This window comes from Propithecus coquereli, unplaced genomic scaffold (genome assembly GCF_000956105.1).
Source record: "Propithecus coquereli isolate 6110/MARCELLA unplaced genomic scaffold, Pcoq_1.0 Scaffold70, whole genome shotgun sequence".
Classification (NCBI taxonomy): Eukaryota; Metazoa; Chordata; class Mammalia; order Primates; family Indriidae; genus Propithecus; species Propithecus coquereli.
In genome coordinates, this window is record NW_012153063.1 from 4850519 (window position 1) to 4876785 (window position 26267).

Genomic DNA, 26267 nt, shown 5'->3' on the forward strand with positions numbered 1-26267 from the left:
CACGGCACTCACTCTAGCCAGGGCAACAGAGTGAGACTCTGTCCCAAAAAAAAAAAAAGAAAAAGAAAATATATCTTGGTATGAAGTTTCTGGAAAGATTTCCAGCAGGTCCTTGGAACCCTCTCACTCTTCCCTTTGCACTGACTTTTCTTAGCCTGGGAATCACTCATAAAACTGTAAATTTGAGATTATTGCCTGAATTATTTCTTCATTTTGCTCTTCCTTAGCTTCAGTTATCTTGATAATTCAAGGGGATGCAATTCATTGACTGGACTCCAGATATTTGCTGTTTAATCTCCTCTTTTCTTTTGGGATATAGATTTGCTTTGCTTCATAGATCTATAGATTCATGATTTTATCTAGACTTAGAATTTAAAGGAAGATATTTTTTCTCTATTCTATTAACTTCCAAGTTATATTTGTCACCATGGAAAAAGACATGTAAATAGAGTTAGGGAAAAATACATTATGAGTTCTTTCCTATATGATGCTTCTTGAGAAATTTTGCTGGGAAGTTTAAAAATAAAATTTTATTTTCCAAATTTAATAATAATTATTTCATTTGTAGAGGAGAATAAATTAAGTTTCTTTGGCTATTTAAGTATCAAATATGATTTTGACAACACTTAAGTGCACCTATAGTAGTGACATTCATCGGATGTCAGGCAGGTGGGAGGGGGAGGAGGGGATGGGTATATTCACACCTAATGGGTGCGGTACACACCGTCTGGGGGATGGACATGCTTGAAGCTCTGATTCGGGTTGGGCAAAGGCAATGTATGTGATCTAAACATTTGTACCCTCGTAATATGCTGAAATTAAAAAAAAAAGAAAATATGATTTTGAGGTAAAAATTAATGTATAATATTGCGTTTTGTCAGAAAGGCAACTTGAAGATAGTTAAAAAATAAACTTGAAAATATTTGCTTATGCAGCATAGGCTTCTTAAAAGTTATTTTTAAAGACAGAGGCATTAAGCACCTGTCATTTTTGCCAGCTGGTGCAGATGTTAAAAATTACTGTCACTTTTCTGCCTGCTACTCTAGTTTGCACCTGCTGCTACTTGAGTTATGGGCATTTCACACATGGTAATTTAATAAGGTTAGTTCCCATGACAATATACTAAATGTTATCCCACTGAGGGTTAAAGCAGTTTTATAAGGACTCGAGGGAAAAGCACTAAATATGAAGCTTGAGATTAAAATTTTAGTACCTTGTAGACATCATGTTTTTCTAACTGAAAAATTTTAGAAAAGTATAGAAGAATGGACATTTACCCACATATCCCAAAACAAAAATGAGGTTTTTATGATTGGACTATTTGTACCAGTCAACTTATACCAGCCGACTTCTCTGCATGGTGATGCTGTAATTTAAAAAAACTATGTAACCAAAACATGTGTTCCCCTGTAAAACTCTGAAATAAAAAATAAAAATAAAAATTTAATTGCCTAAGGTAACAACCAAAGCTAAATACATACTGAGAACTGCATTGTTCGATATGGTAGTCACGAGCCACACGTTATGATTTAAATTTGAATTTAGACTAATTAAAATAAAATACAATTAAAAATTCAATTCCTGAGTCACACTAGCCACATTTCAAGTGCTCTGTAGCCACATGTGGCTGGGGGTTAACATATAGGACAATGCAGATACAGATTTCCATTTTCACAGAGAGTTCTATTGGATGGTGTTGTATGATATTTCCAATTCCTGAGCTACGGTGAGCTTGGCCCTAAAGATTATGAAATCATAGTGCATTTTCCTTTAAGAGTGATTACAATGTGCCAACATCATCTTGGCTACCAATGCAGAGGTTGAAGTGAAAGCACGGTTACTGGAATCCGAGTGACGTTTGCTAGATTGAAGGAGCATGCTGACCTGAAGCTTCCAATGTCAGGAAAAAGTTGTTTTGGCTTCCAGAAATGAATAGGCAGGCAGGTATTTTTCAGAGATTTTATAATCCTATATATTATAATTATCTTTTTAGGGAGGTGGGGAGAACTATCTATCACTCATCTCTTCTAAATATTCAACTATTAACTTTCAGATTCTGTTCTAAAGAAAAAGTGACATGTGATAGCATTCTGAGGTGATAAAGTATGTTTACACTATGAAATTTTCTGTTAATTAGTCTTACTATTTTCGACGTGAATTGAAAGGCTGAGCCTAGATTTGGGGACATGGATGTGCAAAGTAGGGGGAGTCACAGTGGGAGAGAGAATATTAGTAAACAGGATCTTGAGTTTGTGAGCAATAATCCCGTCCCCAGAGAGTTTTCTTTTTAAGTAACAGCTGAAAGGTCACTTTAAATCTTATCCTCAAAGACATTAAGTGAGGAGGATTAAAAGCTTGCTAGACTTTTCTAATAGGAAAGATTGCTACTAGAGCTGAAATAGATCAAACCATGAACAAAATGATTTATACAAATCTGAGGAAACCTGCTTTCACCTTGAATTGCCTGGACAGTTTATATTAAGCCATCTCTGATCCAATCCGAATCTCGTCAGTTCTCTATTTCACTTTTTCAATAATATATGATTATCATTATTCAATTTGTTATTGCTATGTAGACTGCAGTGATTTATTCTTTTAAAAGTTTGTAATTCATCAATATTCTGTGCATTTAACAAAACAATGGAAGTTTTAAAAATTAGTTTCATTAAGCAAGAAAATAAAAACACAACATGTCTTGAACATTTCAGACTGACCAAAATTGTTTATTGATTAGTGATTTTAAGGATATTTGTTGACCCATGGTAGATAATAAAGAGTGGTGCTTAGATTTGAATTTGAGATGGTCAATATTTTATTCTTGTCTAGAGCAGAAGACACTCGGTTTGTGTGGTATGAATACAATTCAGAGAAAAACTCAAGGTATATAAAAATTCAGGGAGTCCTTCAGTCTCAAACAGTCCAGATTGTTTTGTTTTTCTGAATGATGGTAACCAAATCTGGACAGTCATGGGTGTGATTAAAATCAGCTTCCAGCCAGTCTTCTTAAACAATGCTCGTTCTGACAAGGAAAAGGGAAAACGAGTTAGATATTGATCACATCTTTTAAGAAAGGAAACTCAAGGAAATAATGTAAAGTGCAAAGGAAGAAAAAGCACAAAATGAACCAGCACTTACAAGGTAAACCATTTCCTAGTTGTAAGAACCTTATTGCAAGTGCTTGAATTTGGACCGTTATAACATGGTTTTCTAGAGCCGTAATTGTTAAAAAACTACTTTAGTTATGCAAAAAACTTAGGCCCATGCTTTTATGAGTGTTATGTTTCAAGTAAATTAATTAACTAATCTCTGATTTCTTGACTCACCACTGCATAATTGTAGTATCGTCAGAAAAATAGGGTTTCTGACAGATGGAAGCAAATGCTTCATAAGTTTTTGCTTATACACACACACAAAAATGCTCTATTTCTAAATAACTCATCTCAAGGAGTTAATGTTTTATGGTTAACATAAATATCTCTTAATTAGGAACCAATATTAATTATATCTACAGCAAAAAAGTGAAGCTGTTAATTTTTTAAGAACACAATATCAATAAAGCCTTACATATTAAAAAGGGAACAGGTATATACCTTGAATGCTCCATTCAGACAGACATGATATGCTTAACAAAAGCTGTAGGGGCAATACAGACAATTGAGAGTTAGAAAACAGTCAAATTTAATAAAACAGAGGTTTAGAAATTTAGCTCAATCCTAATTACTCAGCCCTAGCAGTAGAGTTCATTTTCTTAAGCTCTGTATAGCCCACAATTCTTAATATTGGATTTATGACCTTTGCCCTGATTTTGTCAATTTAATTTTTTGAATAAGTGGTACATTTACATGGTTAAAATTTTTTTTTGAGAGACAGGGTCTTACTAATGCTGCCGAGGCTGGACTCAAACTCCTGAGCTGAAGTGATCCTCTTGCCTCAGCCTCCCAAGTAGCCGGGACTACAGGTACCCACCACGGTGCCCAGCTACAGTTAAAAGTTTTTCTTTAAAGCATAAAAGAGTACATATAATACCCAAAAAAATTTCCTCACCACTGTCTGCCAGCCACCTAGTTCCCCTCTTTATAGCTAAGTTAACAGAGCTGTTTACACACATAAAAGAACACGTAAATATATGTTTCTAAAAACCTTTTTTATACAAATAGTGGTATACTCTATACACTATTTTATACTTGCTTTTCTCAATTAATAATTTATCTTGGAGATATTACTATAACTGTATACAAGAGTGTCCTTGTTTTTTAGGACTGCAGAGAATTTCATCATGTGGATATATCAGAATTTATTTGACACGTTGTACATCGATGGACATTGACTTGTTCAAATATTCATTATGAATAGCACAGGAATGAATAACCATGTATATATGGTCATTTCACTTGAGTGCAAGTATATCTAGAGACTAAGTCTCTTGAAATAGATTTGCTACAATTAATAGTATCCTACTATCACCTAGGGGTTTTAACAATGTACATTCCCACCCGTAATGTGTGAGACTGCCTGTTTCTATACACTCTCCCCAGTGTAAACTGTGGCCAAACTTTTAATCTTTGTCAATCAGCTGATTGAAAAATGATAGCTCTGGGTAGTTTTAACTTGCATTTCTTTTATTATTGCTGTAGTTTGTCATCTTCTATTTATATTTGTTTTTATTTCCTTTTCTGTGAATTGTCTTTTCTTGTAGTTGCTAAAGTTTTTATTGGATGGGATCTTTTATTAATTTATAGTAGTTCTTTCTTTTTCTAAGGATTTTAGCTCTTTCTGGTATTGATTGCAAGTATCTTTTATTTCCTCTGGTTTGCTATTTGACTTTTGACTTTGGTTCTGGTGGCTTTTGCCATACAGATTTTTTAAAAATCATGTGGTTATGTAACCTAAACATCTGTACCCCCATAATATGCTGAAATAAAAAAAAAATCATGTGGTTGAGTTTATCAAAATGTTCAATGTTTCTGGGTTTTGTGTCACTGTTAGAAAGAACCTACCACTTTAAAGTTATAAAATAATTCTTCCATGATTTTTATGTTTTTGGCTTTTACATTTAAATTTTTGACCCATTTGAAATTTATCCTGGTATAAGATTCAGATTTGACTTTATGTTCTAGATGACTATCCACTGGTTCAAATAATATTTATTAAATGATTATTCTATGTAATGTATTTAATAACGAAATATGAAAAATTCTTTATAGAAAAAAAAGAAGTTTAATCAAGATTATCAGTGAAGATATGCCTGGTTAGGTACTTTGCTTTTCTCCTCTTCCCTCTTCTTCCCTCCCCTCTCCTCTTCTCCTTGATGTTTTTCCTCTTTTTTTTTCTTACTTTTTTCTAAGTTTTGGGTCTTTATAAGCTTATATTTACATCAAAGCTATCAACACAGATTTATTGAAATGTGACTAGATTAGTCCTCTTTGGAGACAGATGTATTTTTCAATTTTAGTGGAAATTTTTATTTGCAAATTATATTATATGACTATATTTTGTATCTTTGTATTGTGTAGTACATTGCTTTCATACCCTCTGGGTAAAGCTGCTGTAAATTTGTAGTAGGAAATAAACAATTGGCTACTATGAGATGACTTTCATTTAAGAAAGAACACTAGACAAGGAGAAGAATTAGGTTTTAGCAACAGTCCTGCCATTAATGATTTGACCTTCACAAAGTAACTAAACCTCTTTGGCCCTCAGTTTCTTCACTTTTATAATTGCTTGATATTAGTAAATGACTTTAAATCTTATTTGTATATTCACATCCTCATGGGATATCTTTTTGAGTTATTATGCAATTGATGGAAATAGGTATATCAATAAGAAAGGAAGAGGAAAAGAAGTTATTTTAAGTTCAAAAGGAGTCCATCATCCACCCAATCAGTTAAGAGTTGCTGTAACCACCAGTGCACGTTGCTTGTACCTTCATAGTTGATGCAGCCATTGGAATCTTCTTGACCTTTCATCAGGGCTTCCACTTCTTCCTCTTTCATCTTTTCACCTGGTGAAACAAAATTCTTCTTTCAGAAAGAAGACCAAATGATATTTTCAAAATTCCACCACAGGTCACCAGTCAGGGACTCCTGGAGACCATGATTAAACTCTTCGGGTATAGGAACTGTGCCCTTCCTATTCCTCTGGCACAAACTGTTTTTGAATGAATGAATTAAATACACATTATTGCTAGTCATACACACTATATCCCACAAGAGCTACAATGCTTTACTTTACTTATTCATTACCAATATTTTAAGTTACCATTTCCCCAAAACAAACTCACCGCCATTGAGCTCAATTCATTTTTCCTTTGTAGTTTTTTCTTCTACCTATTTTGGTTATAATGTGACTCTCCTGTCATGTTCTTTCCTATATATTTTGTCTTACTAAGGGCACTGGAATAAATTCTCCTTACCCAGGGTGGCTAGAACGTGGCGGAGTTCAGCACCCATGACTGTGCCATTGCCTTCCTTGTCAAACACACGCAGACCCTCAACGAAATCTTCGTAGGTGCCCTGGTCCTTGTTGTTGGAAATTGCTTGCATCATGGGCAGAAATTGTTCGAACTCAATTTTCTTGGCATTCATCTCTATAAGAAATTGCAATTTTGAGAGTTATTAGCTACCATAATACCATCTCTGAGTCACAAATTAAACTTGAAAGTTTATTCTAGATGATCTGAAAAATTTTCACACAGCTTCAATTTCAGCTGATAAATTCCTAAAAATGACAAAAAATACGGTAATAGATAATAGCATGAGATCTAGAGTTCTAGTGCCTGAGCTTTTATCCACAATCTACCAATTACAACAGTGGGCAAGTTTGTTAACTTCTTTGTGCTTCAAATTTTCATCTGTAAAATAGGGATACCTCAGAGTGTTATAGTGAGAATCAAATGAGCTAATGTATGCAAAATTTATATTAATACCTAGGACAAACTGAGTGCTTAATAAGTATAAGTCACTATTTTATTGGTATCATTCATCTAACATTTCCCATAAATACTAGAGAAATAATAGAAAAATATACTGAAATACTAATACAACAAAACCATTAGCATATAAATATAGAAACATTTTACTGAAATTTAGTTTATATTCCACCTTTGTACCCAGCTTTCATAGGGCCTTCAATTTCTTTAAATTTTAAGTAATTTAAAAAGAAGCTTATGAGGAGACTGTGCCAAATATTCTGGGATTTCCTGACTTCTTTGTGATTTAGAGGCCTAGAGACAATAGGATTTTTTTTAGTATCTTCTGACAAGGTAAATCTTATTAATGGCAAAAGTATAAATAGACTATCCAGATGTATGCAAATGATAAAGTTATATACTCTCAAAATCAAGATTTCCTTTTACTACTCTTTCCTCATAGACTAGAAATCTACATTTCTATTTATATATAATTTCTATCACATGTCATTTCTATTTCTACATTGAGTAATAATAAAAAGATTAAATTTGAGTACTGAATAAATGAGCATTTATTTAATAATTCCACAAAAGGTGGATGTTGGTAAGTTAGAAAATGCCATTTAAATGTAAGGTTCGGCCTATGGTTCCCTCACTTTATCTCATGATTTCAGCTAATTTCTGCATGATTTAACAGGAAATTTCCTTCCAAAGAAAATGAAATCTTAAGGATGTCCCAGGAGACTGATTTTGAGGTAAGTTTTCTTGAAATCAAGTTTCTCCCCCCTGCCTTTTTGACAAAGAATAGTCTCCAAAGCATATTCAGTTATCAAGGAAAAAAAGAAAAGATTATTTGCCCTCCCCCTTCCTCTTTTTCCAAATGGCAAAGATAAACGTCGCACATATCTACTTGAAAAAACTTCAGTTTTGTGTCTTGTCTTTTCTAAAACTTATCTTTAATTGCCATAATAATTGTACATCTCTATAGGGTACCATGTGATATTTGGATACGTGTATACAATGTGTAATGATCACATCAGGATAATTAGCATATCCATCACCTCAAACAGTTGTTGTTTCTTTGTGTTGGGAACATTCAAGATCCATTCTTTTAGCCATTTGAAAATATACAACAAATCGTTGTTAATTATAATCACCCTATAACACTATAACACTCTAGAACTAACTAGCTGTACTTTTGTATTTGTTAACTATCTTATGACTTCCCCTCCGCCTCTGCCCTTCCCCGCCTTTAGTAACTACTATTCTACACTGTACTTCCATGAGTTCAACTTTTTTAGCTTCTGTGTATGAGTGAGAACATGTTGTATTTACTTTCTGTGTCTGGTTTATTTCACTTAACATGATGTTCTCCACGCTCATCCATGTGGCAGCAAATGACAGAATTTTGTTCTTTTTTATGGCCAAATAGTATTTCATTGTGTATATGTACCACATTTTCTTTATCCATTCATTTGTTGATGGACATTTAGGTGGATTCTATATCTTAGCTATTATGAATAGTGCTGCAATAAACATGGGATGGAAGACATTTCTTTGAAATACTGATTTCCTCCTTTGGATAGATACCTAGTAGTAGGAATGCTGGATCATATGTCAATTCTATTTTTAGTTTTTTGAAGAAACTCCATAATTTACATTACATTACAAAATTTACATTGCTAATTTACATTACCACCAATAGTATATGAGTTCCCTTTTCTCTGCATCCTCACTAGCATTTGTTACTTTTTGTCATTTTGATAATAGCCATTCTAACTGGGGTAAGATGATATCTCATTGTAGTTTTGATTTGCATTTTCCTGATAATTAGTGATGTTGAGCATTTTTTCATATACCTCTTAGTCATTTGTATGTCTTCTTCTGAGAGATGTCTATTCAGCTTATTTCCTTCTTTTTAGAACAGATTATTTGGGTTTTTTTTTTTTTTTTTTGCTGTTGAGTTCTTTGAGTTTCTTGTATGTTCTGGATATTAATCCCTTGTCAGATGAATGGTTTGCAAATGTCTTTTGTTGAGAGTGGCATTTTCCGATAGACTATTATACTTTTCCACGAATCACTGGGGTTAAGATTAATTTCCTTGTTCCACACTAATGACTGGATTTCCGTATTGAGTAAATGACTTTTGCAATCTTGCCACTTACATATCTGATTTTTGTCCTAGGATTTACCTGGGGGACTGAATATAAGTTTTGGCTTAGAATTTTAAAGATTTTTTTTGTAATTCTTTAGAAATAGAAAAATACTCTTATTAAGATGTCATATTGTCTATTCTTAATTAAAATAGCTGAGTTTATTTTAAGATGGCCCTGGAAGCAGGGTGTCGAAGGAAAGCACACAAGGCAGATAGCATGTATTTTTCAGTTGCTTGAAAACACTGAAATTTCATTTCCACAGCTTTTATCAGAGATTTTTCTCTAGAAGTGTGCCATTGTAACTTACTCAGAATTGTTTATAAAGTGCATTGTGTTTTAGTCATATTTAGCCTCTTTGTCAAAATGTTTAAAAAAATTTCTCCTTTGAACATTTGCAATCTGAAAAAATGTACAGATTTGGATATTACTTCATTTCATTAGCCTTTATATTATGAACATTAGATAAGATGATGATGTTAGATATTATTTTCTTTCATTAGATATTAGATATTATTTTCTTTCATTACATGACATTTTATCATGCTTGCAAATTTTCAAAGGAAGGTTAACTTATTTTACGAGGGAAAAAGCTGAGACTTTAGATAGCCAAAAGGCACACTTACCACAATCAAGGGTAAAATGAGCCCTATTGTGTGAAACTTATTTCTCAATAAATCTCTCTGTCTCTCTCACACACACGCACACACGCACGCACATGCACATACTTCCCTAAACTTCCACTCTTCTTGAAAAGACTGATGTAATTACCTTCATTGCTGGGATTTCCCAGAACTTTCTTGACCTCTGCATTGGTGGGATTTGTGCCCAAGGCCCGAAGGACATCACCGACCTGGCTTAAGGTGATCTTGCTATCACCTGTTCGGTCAAACAGGAGGAATGCCTCCTTGAATTCTGCAAGAAGCAAGAAGCATTAGGGTGCTGTTTTCTTCCTCCGACCTATTAATTAACCCTAACTCCATCAAGGATTCAATTCAAATTCTTGTCTCTTTTACAACTTTTGCCAACCGCTCCAGTTGTTATCTTTGGACTCTCTCTTTTCATGTCTCAAACTATCATTGGCAAATCCTTTTGGCATTTCTTTTTGGTATCATTTTAAAGTGGCATTTCCAACTTTGTCATACATTATTGTTAATCAGATACGGTAATTGAAGATCCTAGTCATATTTATTCATATGTCCTTCATCTGCCTGGGAAGCAGGACTGGGTTAAGAATTTCTGAGGCCTTGAGAAATCTTAATAATCCTTCATATAGTTAACAAGATTAATGACATTTCAAGAAATTTTCAATCAGAGTTGTGGTATGTGAGTTTGACCCAAACTTCTCAAATTGCATAGAAAAACCCCCTCTTGAGGTACAAATTTCCTAGGCTCTTCCCTTACCTAGTTTTCTCTAGGAATAACTTCATTTTTCAGAAAATGTTTAGAAAGGCAAGAAAAACCTGTACATCCTATAGTATAGTAACCACTTCAATGTGTGACTCTAGCAGGCTCCTAGTATAATCAATTCAGAGGAGAAATCCTTGCTTGGATCTGTTGCTATGATAATTTCTTTCCACTTTACTCTTCTTTTTTCAGAAAATACACATGATAACATGTTATATTAGCTTTAGAATTCGAGTATGCATTTTTAATTAAAATTGTGTGGAGATAATTGTAAATTCACATGCCGTTGTAAGAAATGATACAGAGAGATCTCTTGTATACGCTGTCCAGTTTCCCCCAATGGTAACATTTTGAAAAATTATTGTGTATTAACACAACCAGGATATTCACATTGATAGACTCCATCAATTTTGTTCATATTTCTCAGTTTACTTATATTCATTTGTGTGTATTGTATATGTATTAAATATATATTTAAGTGTTGTCTATTCTTATTAGAATTATACTGTTGATTACTTTCCCTAAATTTTGTCCTTCTTTTTTGATAGAACTGGTTTTGCCTTTCAAAATTATAATGACAAAGAATTCAGAGGTGTATACCAGAAAGACAGGAAAGTGTGCTACTCTGGATTTTGGGGCCAGTAAAGCCATTTTCATCGAAACTTTTAGGCTTAACTAGATGAAATTTTCTGGGAAACCCAAAGATGCTGATTCGCAACTTGTTGGAGTTAATGCAACAACACTCAAAAAACCATTTGCGAATGAACTGATAGAGGTGAAAACAGCCTTTTTTGGCTATCAGTCGTCTCAGATCAAAAGATGCTGTCTAGATAAATTACTCAGCAAAATACTCTATCATATTAACCTCCACCTCCTAATCTAAGATTGTACAAGACATTATATTTACAATTACCTATAAATTATGTTACCATTCTTTGTTAAAATTGCCCCCTCAAATTCTATGCATTTTGACTATAACAGATCATTTCCTTAAGGTAAAAAAAAAAAAACATGCTTGCAGGCACTGTGGAGTCATTAGTCAAATATTATTTTTCATCTTTCTAAGGGACATATGAAACTGAACTATTCTTGTTACTGGCTCCAGGCTTTCATGCGTAAGCTGCTCAGAGAGCTCACTGTTACCCTGGTCAGGTGCCAATGTAGAAATAGGGTTTTATGGGCTGTAATAGAATCACTCTGACATTAATACTTTTGGTGATTTAAAAGCAGAGCCCAGAAAGATAGTGTTTTTCTTATCCCAGATTTTTAACTTACGACTAAGTTATTCTCTTGAAGAATTTAGAATAAGACGGGCAAATTACTTCCCAGGAGTGGCTACCTGCTTCTGTAAATAAAATTTGATTGGACGACAGCAATGCCCGTTCCCTTATGTATTGTCTGTGGCTGTTTTCACACCTCAGTGACAGAGTGGAGTTGTTTTTATGGAGACTATGCTGCCAGCAAAGCCTAACACTTTTACTATTTGGCCCTTTAAAAAAAAAGTTTGTTGACCTCGGTCTGTAACAGTACTGTTCTTGAACTTTTTGGTAATGATGGATGTGTTCTCACTCTAGACTGCCCCAAAAGGTAGCTACTCACTGTTGCTCTTGAATACTAAAATGTGACTAATGCAACAGAGGAAATAGATTTTTAAATTTATTTATTTTTAATTAATTGACATTTAAATAGCCACATGTGCCTAATATCTACTCTACTGGACAGCACAGGACTTAGACTTTTAGAATTCTATACGTTTCTGGTTGTTTTTGTTTGTTTGTTTCCTTTCCTTCAATGCTGTGATACATTCAAATAGAGCAGCCATGAATAAAATTCTAAAATCATTAAACAAGGAAATAAACTAAAGAAGTCTTTCATTTCTGAAAGTATAGGATTTCTATTTAATTTAAAATGCTTACATTTGTTTTCCTGGCACAGAGAAGACCAGTCCACTACACCCATGTTTGCTGAGCTTCTGTATCTAAAATCTATCTCACATGTGGAGTAACAGGTTTAATGTTCAACCATAAGTCCTTCTGCCTCTGCAAGGATTTTTAGGTCTTCCATTGCTTGGTCCAACAATAGTTTGGCAGTTACAATGACACTGTAAATTAGATATTTCAGAGGACTGGAATGCAGTAGCTGATAATGTAGCATCATCAGTAGTTAAAAATGCATTACAAATCAAATAAATTATAGTTGAATATCTGCCTTTTTTTTTTTTCTGAGACAGAGTCTTGCTTTTGTTGCCCAGGCTAGAGTGAGTGCCGTGGCGTCAGCCTAGCTCACAGTAACCTAAAACTCCTGGGCTCAAGCGATCCTTCTGCCTCAGCCTCCCGGGTAGCTGGGACTACAGGCACGTGCCACCATGCTCGGCTAATTTTTTCTATATATATTTTTAGTTGTCTGATTAATTTCTTTCTATTTTTAGTAGAGACGGGGTCTCGCTCTTGCTCAGGCTGGTTTCGAACTCCTGAGCTCAAACAATCCGCCCGCCTCGGCCTCCCAGAGTGCTAGGATTACAGGCGTGAGCCACCGCGCCCAGCCAATAGCTGCCTTTTTTGATTACAAATAGTCCTTCACAGTATAATTTCAAAAGATCTTGAGTTATGAGTCATCAAATCATTGAATCTGTCTACATGAGGCCATTGACCAAGATGTAGATGCATGAGTCTGTACTACAACTATCCATTTTTTTCTTAATTGATGTCCAAACATAAAATATTTCAGACACCGAAACAGACTGATGAATGTGGAATTTTTTAGTAGACAATTGAGTATTTGAATAGGTACTTATTAATCACCTATAATTATAATTATTTTTATCTTCTATATGATGATACATACATACTTATTATGACCAATATTTTAATATAAATAATATCATATAACAGTTTTTCTCCTCCTTCTTCTATCAATGTATTTATGTCTCAGTTCATTTAGATATGTGACACTATCACTCTATAAAACATTCTTCCCTGTACTTCATAATGAGAACATCAAGCTCCTGTGGGGTATGGGATCTATTGAATCCAAGGGCTGAAAAGGAAAAAGGTTGAAGTATTAGGAAAACTATTCAGATTCTCTTGAATCTTAAAGGAGTTTGGAGTCTCCTAGCTAGTAACTGTTTTTATGAATAAATTACTAACCAATTTAAACTAATACTAGATTTCGATTCTATCACTAATTCTTTGGGTCCTTCTGCAAGTCTTATCACCACCCGGAGAGCTGTCCTGCATCTCTAAGGAGGGGCTGGGCCAGGAGACATCTAATATTCCTTACACAGAATTTATCCAATGTGAGGAACGTCAGATATGATAATTTACTTCTTTATCTTTGTCTCTGAATTCACTTTTATTCTGCAACTCAATACGGTGCCCATGGAAATTATGTATATTTGGTAATTGGGCAGTTATATAATCAATTTTATTTTCCAAGTTGAACAATTCAGACTTGTCAGATCTCTCTTTAGGGATTTCATTAACAAATTTGCCATCTAAACTTTATATTCTTTTTAGGTATTACCTATTATATCAAATTGGTTTTATTTAGACAGCAGTGAATACAGGACCTATTTTGTGTTGTTTATCTTTTGTTTGTTAAACCTTTGATTACTGATCATAAGAGTTTCAGGTTGAGCTAATTTATATTTAGAGGGATTGAGAGCAATTTATATTTAGAGTGGCAACACCAGTGGAGATAATTAGGAAGCGCTAATTTCATCCCAAGGGAGTTGGTTTTCTCATGTGCCATCTTTATGAGTGTACACATTTAAAGTCTATAGCTTTTAAACTTACCATCCTGCTGTTCCTTAGAGAACTCGATCTGTTAGAAAGAAATTAATCACAAAGAATGTTTTAACCAAACAAAAATGTTCTGATTTTTTAAGTGTGTCCAGCTCATTCCCTGAGTAATCTTCAAAGTAAGCTCCCCAAATCAGCCTACTTTTCAGAATTCAGGCAGAGCTTGGACACTAACAGGTTGCGCCACAAAGTAACATGCCTTGAAGATAAGTGATATTTCAGAAACTAGGCAGTTTTGTGCTTTACATCTGTAGTAGAGAAGCTCAATTCACTTACCAGCAATCTGGTCAGCACTGAAGGACTGCAGTGGCGATGGAGAGAGAGAAAAAAAGAAACAACTAGTACTTTTTCAAATGCATTGACAGAAGAATGAGTGCTCTCTGCTCTGAGATTTTTAGGAAATCGTGTAGGTATCTTGGCATAAGAAGAGTGCCTTAAGGTACTTTTGAATCTAGGAACTTAAAAAACTATTGCAAAAGATAATTAGAGAACATCTCTCTGTTTCTTAATCAATGATTTAACAAATGCTAAATTAAATACTTCCTGGAACAATATAATAATCTATGGTGTATTTAAGATATGTCTAATAAGACATACTGTATTATAAAGTACAAATAGACTGCATTGAAAAGACTACCTTAAGTCTTTCTGCTGTTTAGCCAATATTAGTATAGAAAACCCAATGCATTGAAAGCAGTTTACTTAATTTTAGCTATCAGCATCATTGGATTGTATTTTGAGGTATAATATTTTGCTGTAGTTGCAGTTTTTCCTAAATTTACATATAATAAAATGTGATATAGCAAGAATTGGTGAAGCACAAAGTACAGCTTTGGGGAATAAGATGTATTTTTCCAGTTGGCATAACAGCTCTAATTAATCTCTTCTCTCCTCAACGCACCTCGACAAAAACCAAAAGTAGATTCTAAAGACTCATACGGAATATGTTCTTTCTTTAATTCTAGTTTTTGTCTGCCTTTCTTCTCAATAAGATCATATCCACTATCTATATCCTATAAATGACAGAGTTTTCTTGTAGGACCCACCATGATGGAGTTGCTGGGCTGCAGAACAGCTGGGAAGCTGAAGAGTGATTTCGGGCTGCTTCAGTCCCTGAGTGGGGTCCTCCTTTGCTGAGGCTTGCTTTTATTTCTGGGCAAGCAGTGACCTCACAACTAGCATCGGGTTTCAGAGAGAAGTTGCCACTCCCCTTGGAGAGATTTTTAGCTTTCTTAGGGCAAAGGGAAAGATGGATCTGTACCCTGGGGGCTATTTTTAGGTAACCAGAACCCAGGAGTAGACAGCCATAGTGAGACTGAAGCCTGTCAGTACTTTTATGGTCTTCATCTTTGAGATGGTCCCTGGGAGCTTCTTCCTTTAAGAAGCTTCTTATCTGTTTAGTGACAAGAGGAGCTTCGAATTTCTTTATGGTCTTAGGCTGGACCCTTCTTTCAGTGAATTATGGACTTTGCAAAATTCTAGTCAGCAAGTTTTGGTATTAATGGAACTTTTTGGATGGGACTGGTTTGGGGTTTCAAATGGCAACTGCCAAAGAAGGCCTCTGAAGCTGTCTTTAAAGTTCAGAGTACTTGAAAAGGCCATGCATGTTCTACATGTTGCTTAGAGTGCACCCAAGGGACAATCCAGTCAGTCTTGCAATCTCCATTTAAAGACCATCAGTCCAAGTTGTATTCTCAGGAGTAAATCTAAGACAGGAATGGTTTTGATTTCCATTTTTCACCATTCTCCCTTAGTCTTCTGACATTAGATCTGGGAATTTCTGACATTTTCCTCTTTCCCTGTTATCTTTTTCATGGCTGAGTAGTGATATATTTTGAATTTCAGAAGTTCTTCTAGGCAGGATCAGATCAATTTTAAAAAAAGGTGGTAAACTTTGATAATTGTGGAATTTGACATCCCATAATTTTTGATACCCAAATTAAAGCATTAGAGTAGAGCATGTTTTCTTTGTGTTCTTCTTTAGTTTTGTAATTATATTTATGTGATTGTATCATTAAATTTGAATTGCCCTATGATTATTATTGACAACTAGCATATATCTTTAGTGGAGCTAAATAACTATAAATGCAAAATTTACCATCAACATTGCCCTACTAGATGTAATCATTTTTATATTTCACACTTTTTTTCAAGTAGAAAAATGTGTCCTCATTTACGTATAAAGTAGGGTTAATTTGTGTAAAATCTGTTGGGTAAACTGGAAAGTTAGTTCAAAATTGTATTTATGTTATGAATAAGCTATTCCTTCTTAACTACTTGGGCATCATGTAAAGTTTTATATTATTAAAATAGAAGCAGTAAAGTGATAGGCAGTTGTCCAGAACTATTTCACCCTAGTCTTTCTGCATAGCTTTATCACAGAGAATGAGAGTTTAGATTTTTTTTGCACTTATTGAGAATCAAAATAAATAGTTGGGCACTTTATGTGACATTACATTAGGGAAACCTACAGTACAGCCTAATCCAGAGAATAAACTATAGTTTAAAAGTTAGAATAACTAGATTCTGTGCTCGTAGGATAAATGGGAAATGGAATTTATTACCTGGTACACTTTTACAAATGACAAAACCTCTCTTGTATAACATCTCTTCCCTGGTGTTATAATGATGAGGTAATCAGCCCTCTGAACAAAGGCATGGTGTGAACGTCTGCTGATTTTGGCCTCAGTTTGCAATGTCATCATTTGGTTTGTTTTAAAAATTGGATTTGAGTCTCTTCTGTCTGGAATGCTCTCTTCTCATCTCTTCTGATCACTCCTTTTCAGAGATTAAATATTCTTCAAAGCCCCGATAAAAGCTCCTCCTCTTGAAAGAAACGTCTTCTCTATGTGTGCTTTCTCCCACTGCAAGTTGTTGAACCTTGCTGATTGTGAACTTCTGGGAAGCACAGGCCATTCCTGACAGCCCTCTCTCTGTTCCCGATGTGGACCCGGGTAGGGGCCTGCCTCAGCCTCTCGCTAGAGCACCGCCCCTGCCTTATTCTTAGGTTTTATTCCCCATAACTCTATAGAATCCTGGCTTATATTATAGATGCTCGATGGATTTTCATTAAATTAAAATCACTAGAACATACTAAGCTTCTTCTTCAAATAAATGTAAGCTCCTCCTCTAGAATATTATACTCCCTGAGGAAAAGACTCCCTCTGTTCCTTCAAAGAGCTTACATTCTAGAGGAGGGGCACGCATTCTCCTTCAGGGCTGTATCTCTAGCATCTAGAACTGCCTAGCTCATAGTAGCCACGCTCATTTTCAATTATTGATGTATGCACATTTGTATTTCTAGTACTTTCCCTTAGATTTTATGTAAATGTTTGTTATGTGGCTTCTAATTTGCCAACACCCAACTTGCTTTTTTAAAGGCTTTTTTTTTTTGAGAGAGAGTCTTGCTCTGTCATCCTGGGTAGAGTGCAGTGGCATCATCATAGCTCACTGCAACCTCAAACTCCTGGGCTCAAGTCCCTTCCGAGTAGCTGGGACTATAGGCGTGTGCCACGATGCCCAGGTAATTTTTCTATTTTTAGCAAAGACGGGGGTCTATCTCTTGCTTAGGCTGGTCTCAAACGCCTGAATTCAAGTGATCCTCCCGCCTCAGCCTCCCAGAGTGCTCCCAGAGTGTGAGCCTCCACACCTGGCCTTAAAGGCTCTTTTTAATCCTAGCCTACATGCTTATCATAGAATGTTAGAGTAAAGTAGCTACATTCCATATTTTTTATGATTCTTGTACTATCATTTGGTATGTAGTAGGCTCCAACATACTGCTACTGCTAAAAATAATTTTTATTGCAATGTTCACAGATTCTTCTTCAAAAAGCATCTTTCTAATAGTAATTATGAGGTTTGGTTAACCAATGTAAAGACAAGATAGTTTCTGGTATATAGAAGAAATTAATTTATAGGAGGAATATTAAAATACAGTTAATTAAAGAGGTCCTGAAATTGACAGATGCTAAACTTTAGTGCGGTAAAAGAAGAGCTATAATAAAGATGGTCTGAGAGATATATGATGTTGAATAGTGGGGGAAAACGCCCTAGGAAAGAACATGGACTACGGTCTTCAAAGAACTTCATCACCTCTGCAAGATACAATGGGGACTAATGACTGGTAAGGCTAAGTGAAGAAGCTAATCTAACCAAGGCTAGTTTTCAATCAAGAGACCATTGTTGTGTTCTCTCTGATTTAATGACTGGCAAAGAGGCTAAAGACCTCGATATGTATATAAACCCTTAGGAGAAACATAACTTAATTTTCACTCAATCTTAGAGTTTCTAGACCCACCATAAAAGGGCAGCAGAAGTACTATTTTGGAACTCTTTAGATTTTGTGCTTCAGAATGACTCACTTAAGTCAAAGAAAATAAATATTTTTCCTTTGTATTTTTTACCTGAAAAAAGGATATTCTTAGGCTGGTTACTCTAATATGATATGAGCAGGGAAAATGAAGAGTAATGAGAATACAGTACCAGCCCAGGGTCTCTAATATAAGGGAGATTAGGTGGTTAGATTGCATAAGGTGATCTGAACTGAGACAGAAAGGTATAGTTCTGTGCTCAAGAGGCCTAGACGAGTCAACTGCATTCAGCCACATAAGAGCAAAAGCTCAGTTATTTAAATAACACAATGTAGATCTACAAGAATTAAGAGAGGTCTAAGTGAGTTTTAATAAAAATTTAAGAATGTGACCCAATTCTACACTTTTTCAGTTTTCTCATCAGCTGTCTCATGATTAATAATGATAAAGAAATTTAAGACTTCTTGAGAGTTGTACTTTTTCTTTTGTGCATTTGTTTGCACGTAAGTTCTTAAAAATTTAAATTTTGTTTTTATTCATTTCTTCACATTTTTGTTTTCAAAATGTGAGCATTAGAAAGATTCTTTGTGTGTGTGTTTTAGTTTGTTTTCTTTTTTTTTTCTTTTTTGTCTTTTTAAATTTTTATAGTTAGCGATGCATTTGCATTAGTTTGTTTTCTTCAACTCTGGCCTTTCGATAGTACAAATTAATTTTTAATAAAACTGTAATGCCAACCAATTGCAATATTAAAATCCATTCACAGTGTGACTATAACCTCAGGAGCAAATCAAAAATTATTTGAAACTTTTTCTTCTATAATTCTTATAGTTTCATGCCTTAGGTTTAAGTCTGTTATCCTATCACTAGGTATGAGTACCACATTTCCTCTTTCAAATATCTATGCTGCAACAAAAAAAGAACAGGTGGAATGGAAAAATTCTTTGTGCGCTCTTTTTCCTACTTATGTGGAATAAAAGTTCCTTTTGTGAAGACACGGATATATAAATAGTGGCATTGCCATTCTGGGGACTTCATGTCTTTTATTGTGATATAAAGAGAACAAGTCTGGGAATTTTGTTTTGACTTTCTTATAACATATCGTGTGCCATTTAATTAAATAAATTCTCTTATATAGGTTACAGTTTTCTTGATATAAAATATTATATTGCATGATTTCTAGAGTTGCTTATGGTTCCACAATGTTGTGAATTTTCCATCTTTTTGTCAATATGTTCACTTTTTTTAATGGAAAAGGGCAGGGTGCCTAAAAATTGAATAGACAATATTACTTTGAAGTAGTTTAGACAAAAAGGAGTTAAACACGTTATAATTTCATAACACCATGTTCAAGTCAGTTGGATTTTTTATAAACAAGAGACAGTATACCATTGGACATTTTATAGGGACTTAGATACAGTGGAAGGAAGACTATAAAGTCGATAAGATGTGGATTTATCTTTCTCTGGCTTCAGTTCACTATTATTAACTTATGACCAGTATAGCCAGGATTTATTATCCATACAATTTAAATTTTAACTAGTAAAATTGAACCCATTATTGCTTTTATATTACATTTTTTGCCTTCTAAATTCTGATTTGGGATGAGAAATAAACTGTAGAAGTTTATGTGAGAAACAAACTATAGAAGATCTTATTTTCATCTGAAAAGTATTTTGGTCTGAAGAGAAGCAGAAAAAAATGTAGTATCAGCAGACTAAATATAATCCCTTCCACCATGAGTCAGATGGTGCTTAATACTGGGTAATTATGGAATGAGTTCTAAAGACAACTTGCCAGGGGGTTCATTTGCAGCACTAAAATATCGAGAGCTAAATTTGGCACTGTCACTTTGTGGTCTCCTTGTCTTGCAAAGATTTTATTTTTTAAAAAAACTTAAAAGTGCTGTTAACTATTAATTGCTGAATATTATCTCTTTTTTTCCAAATTGCATTTTACTTTGAAAAGACATTATTCTGTTACATATAATTCAAAATATAATTCTGCAGAGAGTTACAAAAATGCCTTTTAATATTTTCTCACTCCATTCCACCTGTTCCCTTCTGTTACAGCATAGATATTTGAAAGAGGAAATGTGATATTCAAACCTAGTGATAGTCTCCAATAATTTTTGATTTGCTCCTAAGGTTACATTCACACTTCAAATGGTCTAATATTGCAATTGGTTGACATTACACTTATATTAAAAATTAATTTGTACTATTGAAAGGCCAGAGTAAAAGAAAGCAAACTTTTCAAATTACATAAAGAAAACCTAGAAACAACTTATAGATATTTTCACCCATTCTTTCTAATTAGAAATTGACAACATGTATTCTTTTCCTCATTCTTTTCCTCAAACTAGTTAAGATTTTACCATATTATGCATGTGGCATTGTATTTCTGCATATGGTTCTGAAGAATATTGTTTGGGATTTCCAGTTTAAATCATGCTGCTTATTTGTAAACAAAATAGAGATCTTATAGCCTTCTCAGAATATTAGCCTGATGACAACATTTGAAGGTCAGGCTTGATATGTGCATGTGTTTGATTAAACGAAAACAAAAGTATTTGAAAATTCAATCAGTTTCGTTACAGTTAACAGTATTTTTTTAATATCCATTTTCTGTTTACAACTTTTTACAGAACACTAGAACAAAGTGACTAGGAGTCTTGCTAGGTTTCTGATATTTCACCGTCCTTCTGTAAAAGAGAACACCCAACTTGTTAGCAATAGGTACTAAAATAGGAGAAATCTGTGGAGAAGAGAATAGCAGCGAACTGCCAAGGTCAAAAGTCTCGGTGAACTTGCTCTGAAGTGTGCCTGTCACCCCATCTTCTGGCTACACAGGACTGTTCAGGGCAATATAAGAGCTACTCTACCTCACACCCTTAAGAATAAAAAAAGGCTCCTTTTTACATTTTTAGAAACAGCAACATATTACTGTTTACAAATGGGAGGTACCCTTGAAAACAGTTGATACAGGTGACTCTGGATTTGGCCTGCTAAGTTAAATCCTAACTCTGACACTTAACTAGTTATTTGATCATGTACATAGCATGTAAACTTGTTTAGGCTCAATTTCTTTACTTGCAAAATGAAGATAAAAACAACCTCAGTGTAAATGTGAGAATTAAATAACATGGCACAAGTAAATTAACAATACATGTTGGTTGTTATTATGATGAAGACCTTAAGTTTTCAGAGTTTTTATGGAACATGACTTCATTTGATTTTCTCAGAAATTCTCGTAAGTGGGACTGGGTTTATACTAGCCTTGTTAGAAATGAGAAAAAAGATTATTGTACATTAACACAAACCATCCTATACGTAGGCCAAAATAAGGCAATATTACAATGCATACACAACTATCTGTTTCCACTGAATACCCAATAGTAAATATTATAGATGTATTTGGGAACACTAGATTTCCACCATATACATTAAATTTAAAGTTTACATATTCCCAAGCATGTTGTCAATTGTTGCTGTAAGATTTGTTATTTGAGAGTTTCTGTCAATGCATTCTGTACCTTTACCACTTTTTGTACTATCGCCTGCAGTATCCAGTCAGGGATGACCTGATTGAGTGGTGAATACAAGGAGAATTAAAATTTAAGCAATACAGTGAGAGACATGATTCCAAGTCCCATCACCTCACAGCAATCCTAACATATCAGTTAATGCATGCATCATGCAAAAAAAAATTTACTTACGCGTTGAAGATCTTTTAGAATCTAGGTACATGGTCATCTCATTATTTACTTCCATTATTTCACTTGGTTGCAGTTTAGGGTAACTAGTGTTCATTCTTGTGTTTGCACCTACAACCATACTTTGAGTAGGTTTTAGTTCCTATAATTGTGATTCTGTCAGGCAGTGTTCTTTTAGCTTGGGCATTGTTGCTGGAAATATCGGCTCTCTGAAGGCAAAGAGTACTCAGAACTACTAAGGACAGTAACTTTAATGTTCAAATATCAGCAGGACTTTGTTTTTGAAAAGGGTACTCATAGAAAATCCATGGGGATTGAACATCAAATAAGCATTCCCGCTGAGAGGATCAAAGGTTTTATGTCAGAACACCTGATGAAATGTTCCAAGCAAATAACCAACAAAATAGAAAATCAGATTGGAAAGCTCATTTAAGAAATTGATAAAAACTAATTAATAATACACAAGATTGTTCAGGGTTTATGAGGAATCAAATAAATGGCTATTAAATGTGATATATTATAACACAAAACATAGATATTAGTTGGGAATACTATTGAGAGATTAAATTTTACTATTGCTATGACTATAGTACTACACAAACTAAGTTAAACTACAGAATTACTCAAAGTCTAAAGAGCAGCTAGATTTCCAATCTTATACAATTTATGAAACAATGTTTATAATTCAATTAAGTTTTGTTCTTTATTGAGTTTTCAGAAAGTTAATGAACATATATAACAGCTCTATTAATTTCTTTAAAGTTCATTTTCTCTGCTTGAAAAAAGTTTATAACTTATATGAGGTAATATATCTAGAAACATCATTAAGTGATTAAAAGAATCACAATATGAAATGTTTTAGTGTACATTTTAATTATGCCTGTTACCTACTGGGATGAAATTAGATTTTACAAAATTCTCAAGTTGGATCACATTCTTTGGCAATGCTAGGATACCTCTAAATATGCACTGATTTATTTCACAGTAATGAATGCAAAGCATTGAAGACATTTAAATTCCTTTATAAAAATATGTTAGTTTTAATTTTTTTTTTCTCTTTCTATTAGGAATGTGTCCTATGAATAAAAGATAAAGGTTAATTTCCTCCTGTTTCTTCAAGATTCATTTAACTTCTCCTTTTTGATTTGTCTCTTTTATCGGAATCCATCTCTTGTTCTGCAGTGAAATAATGAAGATGGAGAATACCCCATCCTTACAGAGACTCCCCAGGAGTATTTCCTTCTTTTGCTTAGTTGTACTAACTCATACTAGCATTAATTCAACAAATAAATGGAAGGATAAACCAATTTTCAAGATTCTGAAAAGTGTCACTTCTCTGCTGACTATGAAAAAATAGTTGGCTTAATTTTTGGATTTAAAAAGTGATGTTTTGTCTTTTCTTGGAATTCTCTCATCTGCCAAACTAAATTGTTATTTATGTACTTATTCTTACATAGTTCCTTGGGGAAGAAAATTAATGCCTATTTTCATTAGTGGGGTACTTCTTTTTCTTTTTAAATCAAGAAAGCACATCTTTTTCTTTCCAGAAGCTTGTAATACCAAGTACAAAGAGATGATATTGTCTTATAAATCACAATAAATGTAAAAAGAAATATTTCTGACACTGATTCATATCTCTCCTGTTACTATAGAGTGAAGAGTTAAAGAATACAGACAATCAGAATTACTGTAGTGGCTGTGATCACACTTACTGTATAATGTAGTCAGTGTGCATTTATAAAGATACATTAACTAGGATTGCTGGAGATGAAAAATTTGTTTTCCTCTTAATGAAGTGTATGTATGCAGTTTTCAAGGAAGAAGCATTTATCAGACTATCTGACATGCATTTCTCCTTCTAAATGGATATTCATTAAGAATAGTTCTTAACCAATATTATATTCTATGACCCACTTTTCAAATATGACTTCAGGTAACTACAAAGTAAAGATTAAATATTTGTGATAATCTACTTTTACTTCAAACATAAACTTTCATGTTTAACTGGAATGCTATAAAATTATGAATATATCTAATTTCATCACATTTATCTAAGGGTGATATAATTCAATATTTATTTCAAGGATATAAATATCGAATTACATATATATTTAGTATAAATTTATAATTATACTAAAATAGTCAATGGAATGTTTGTTTATAGGTCAGTGTCATAGCTGCAAGTAAACAACAGTAAGTTAGCAAAATTAAGATTTACTATGTACAGAACTTTTGGCTTAAGTGAAGAGATCACCTCATGAGCGCTTTCACTCATTAGTTTTCCATATAAGGCAGGGTTCCTTAGATGAAGATTTTCAAACTGTCATTTGGACCAATCAGAACCCAGTGAATGAAGAGACGGTGCACATTTGATGGGTCACATCACTGAGTAGTAACAGGCACACTCATTCCGTCATTTTTCCAAAAGTGGATAATCTTTTGGCAGATGAGAACTTTGATCACAGCAAAGTGCTGACACAAAAATCAATCAAATTCTCCTTAGTTCACGATCAGTATGCAAAAGCTCAAAGACATAAGCTAAAAGCCATATAAACAGCAAGTTTTACAATTTTGGGGGGGTTAGTTTCATTTAGAAGCAACTCACAAATTCTGAATTAAATACTGTGCATAAATAAACAAGATGACAGTTATAGTCACTGAAACACTTGAGTGAGTAATTTTCTGCACTGAGATCTCATTTAGTGTTGTATCAAATTTATTAAGCAAAGCTGAAAGGGGAATTAACTTGAATTGCAAAAAATCTTCTTTTTCAGATGAAATAAGGCAGCTGTCAAATACATTCAGGACAACTGTGCCATCAGCTGTTTTTAAACTTCTGGAAACAAGCAGGGGCTAAAACTTTCCTTTTGATGCAATTGTAAGGTAAGGGATTCAGTTTTCACAGAGATTTTATTAAAAAACAAAACAAAAATACTGGTTAAAATATTTGTAAATGCAACACTTTTATACTTACACACTTTCCCCTTAAATTGCACTTTGACAATTTAGGGGAAAATGGAAATTAGAGATAAAAAATAGAGCAAGTACAGGCTCCACATACGATACTATATTCTAATAATTTCTGAAATTATGTTCTAGAGTTTATTCTTTTTAAGTAGGATTCTCTTCTTCCAAAATATACTAGTTCGCTGAGTAATGCCATTCCTCTCAATGAAAAATATTCCCCTTTGCAAGTTCCTAGAGTTCCCTGCTGTCGTAAGATGTTTCAGTGACCAACCAATTCACTCATTTCATTACCTTAATGGAAGAGAGGTCAATTTTTTCCTCTTTGGGTTTGGCTGGGGCAGGTGGAGGTGCTGGTGCTGGGGCAGGGGCTGGGGCAGCAGCAGGTTTCTTCACGTCCTTCTTTGGTGCCATTTTGTTTAAAGGGATGGGTTAAAAAAAGAAGAAGCTCCTCCAAAAGAACCTGTCAAAATGGTTCTTGGTTCGGTTGATCCACAGCCCAGTGTCTTGAAGGTGGACCCAGAGTGTTAAACGGTATAAGGGCGTGCATATATATTTCACTTAGTGCCTAATAGAATCTTGACACATGCGGCTGGATTGGACAGTTTGCTAGGCAAGGGGGATGGCATTTCAGCACAGACTATAAATGGAATCTAAAGGGTCAGGGCTCCATCCATTTTTTTAAACTCCCTTTGATTTTTTTTTTTTTTCACCTCCATATATAAAGGAGAAAGAAGTATGACAAAGCCAGCTTCAGATCCTTTGGTGACAGTAAGGTAGATTGACTGTACTTTTTCTTGGTAGAATTATAGTTCTGCTGAAGTTGTAAATCTTTTTTTTTCCCCCATGCTTAAGAAACTTTACTGAAGGATTCAATTTCAACCTGGAATTTTGGCAGGGGGTATCACCAACTTTCACCCAGCCCCTTTGCTCATGCTCCTCCCTCCTTGCCATAATTTGCAAGAAAATGTTGGTCAGCAAAGAGGTGGTGGTGTTTAAAAATAAAAAGCAGAC

The 26267-nt window shown here is 34.2% G+C and overlaps 1 protein-coding gene across 2 annotated transcripts; it reads right to left on the reverse strand.

The window, feature by feature from the left end:
- Window positions 1-2705: 2705 nt before the first annotated feature.
- MYL1 (myosin, light chain 1, alkali; skeletal, fast) lies at window positions 2706-25805 on the reverse strand. Of its 2 annotated transcripts, none has more exons than XM_012661245.1 (7): window positions 25548-25805; window positions 14262-14289; window positions 9832-9975; window positions 6413-6586; window positions 5924-6001; window positions 3591-3633; window positions 2706-3019 (listed from the first exon to the last, which is right to left on the reverse strand). In XM_012661245.1, exons 1-6 carry the CDS (start codon window positions 25665-25667, stop codon window positions 3605-3607), a joined length of 573 nt encoding a protein of 190 aa, XP_012516699.1. In that variant the 5' UTR covers window positions 25668-25805; the 3' UTR covers window positions 2706-3019; window positions 3591-3604. The 2 variants fall into 2 exon arrangements, with proteins under 2 accessions (XP_012516699.1, XP_012516700.1); XM_012661246.1 differs by lacking the exons at window positions 14262-14289; window positions 25548-25805 and adding exons at window positions 14544-14568; window positions 15314-15389.
- Between the last annotated feature and the right edge of the window lie 462 nt (window positions 25806-26267).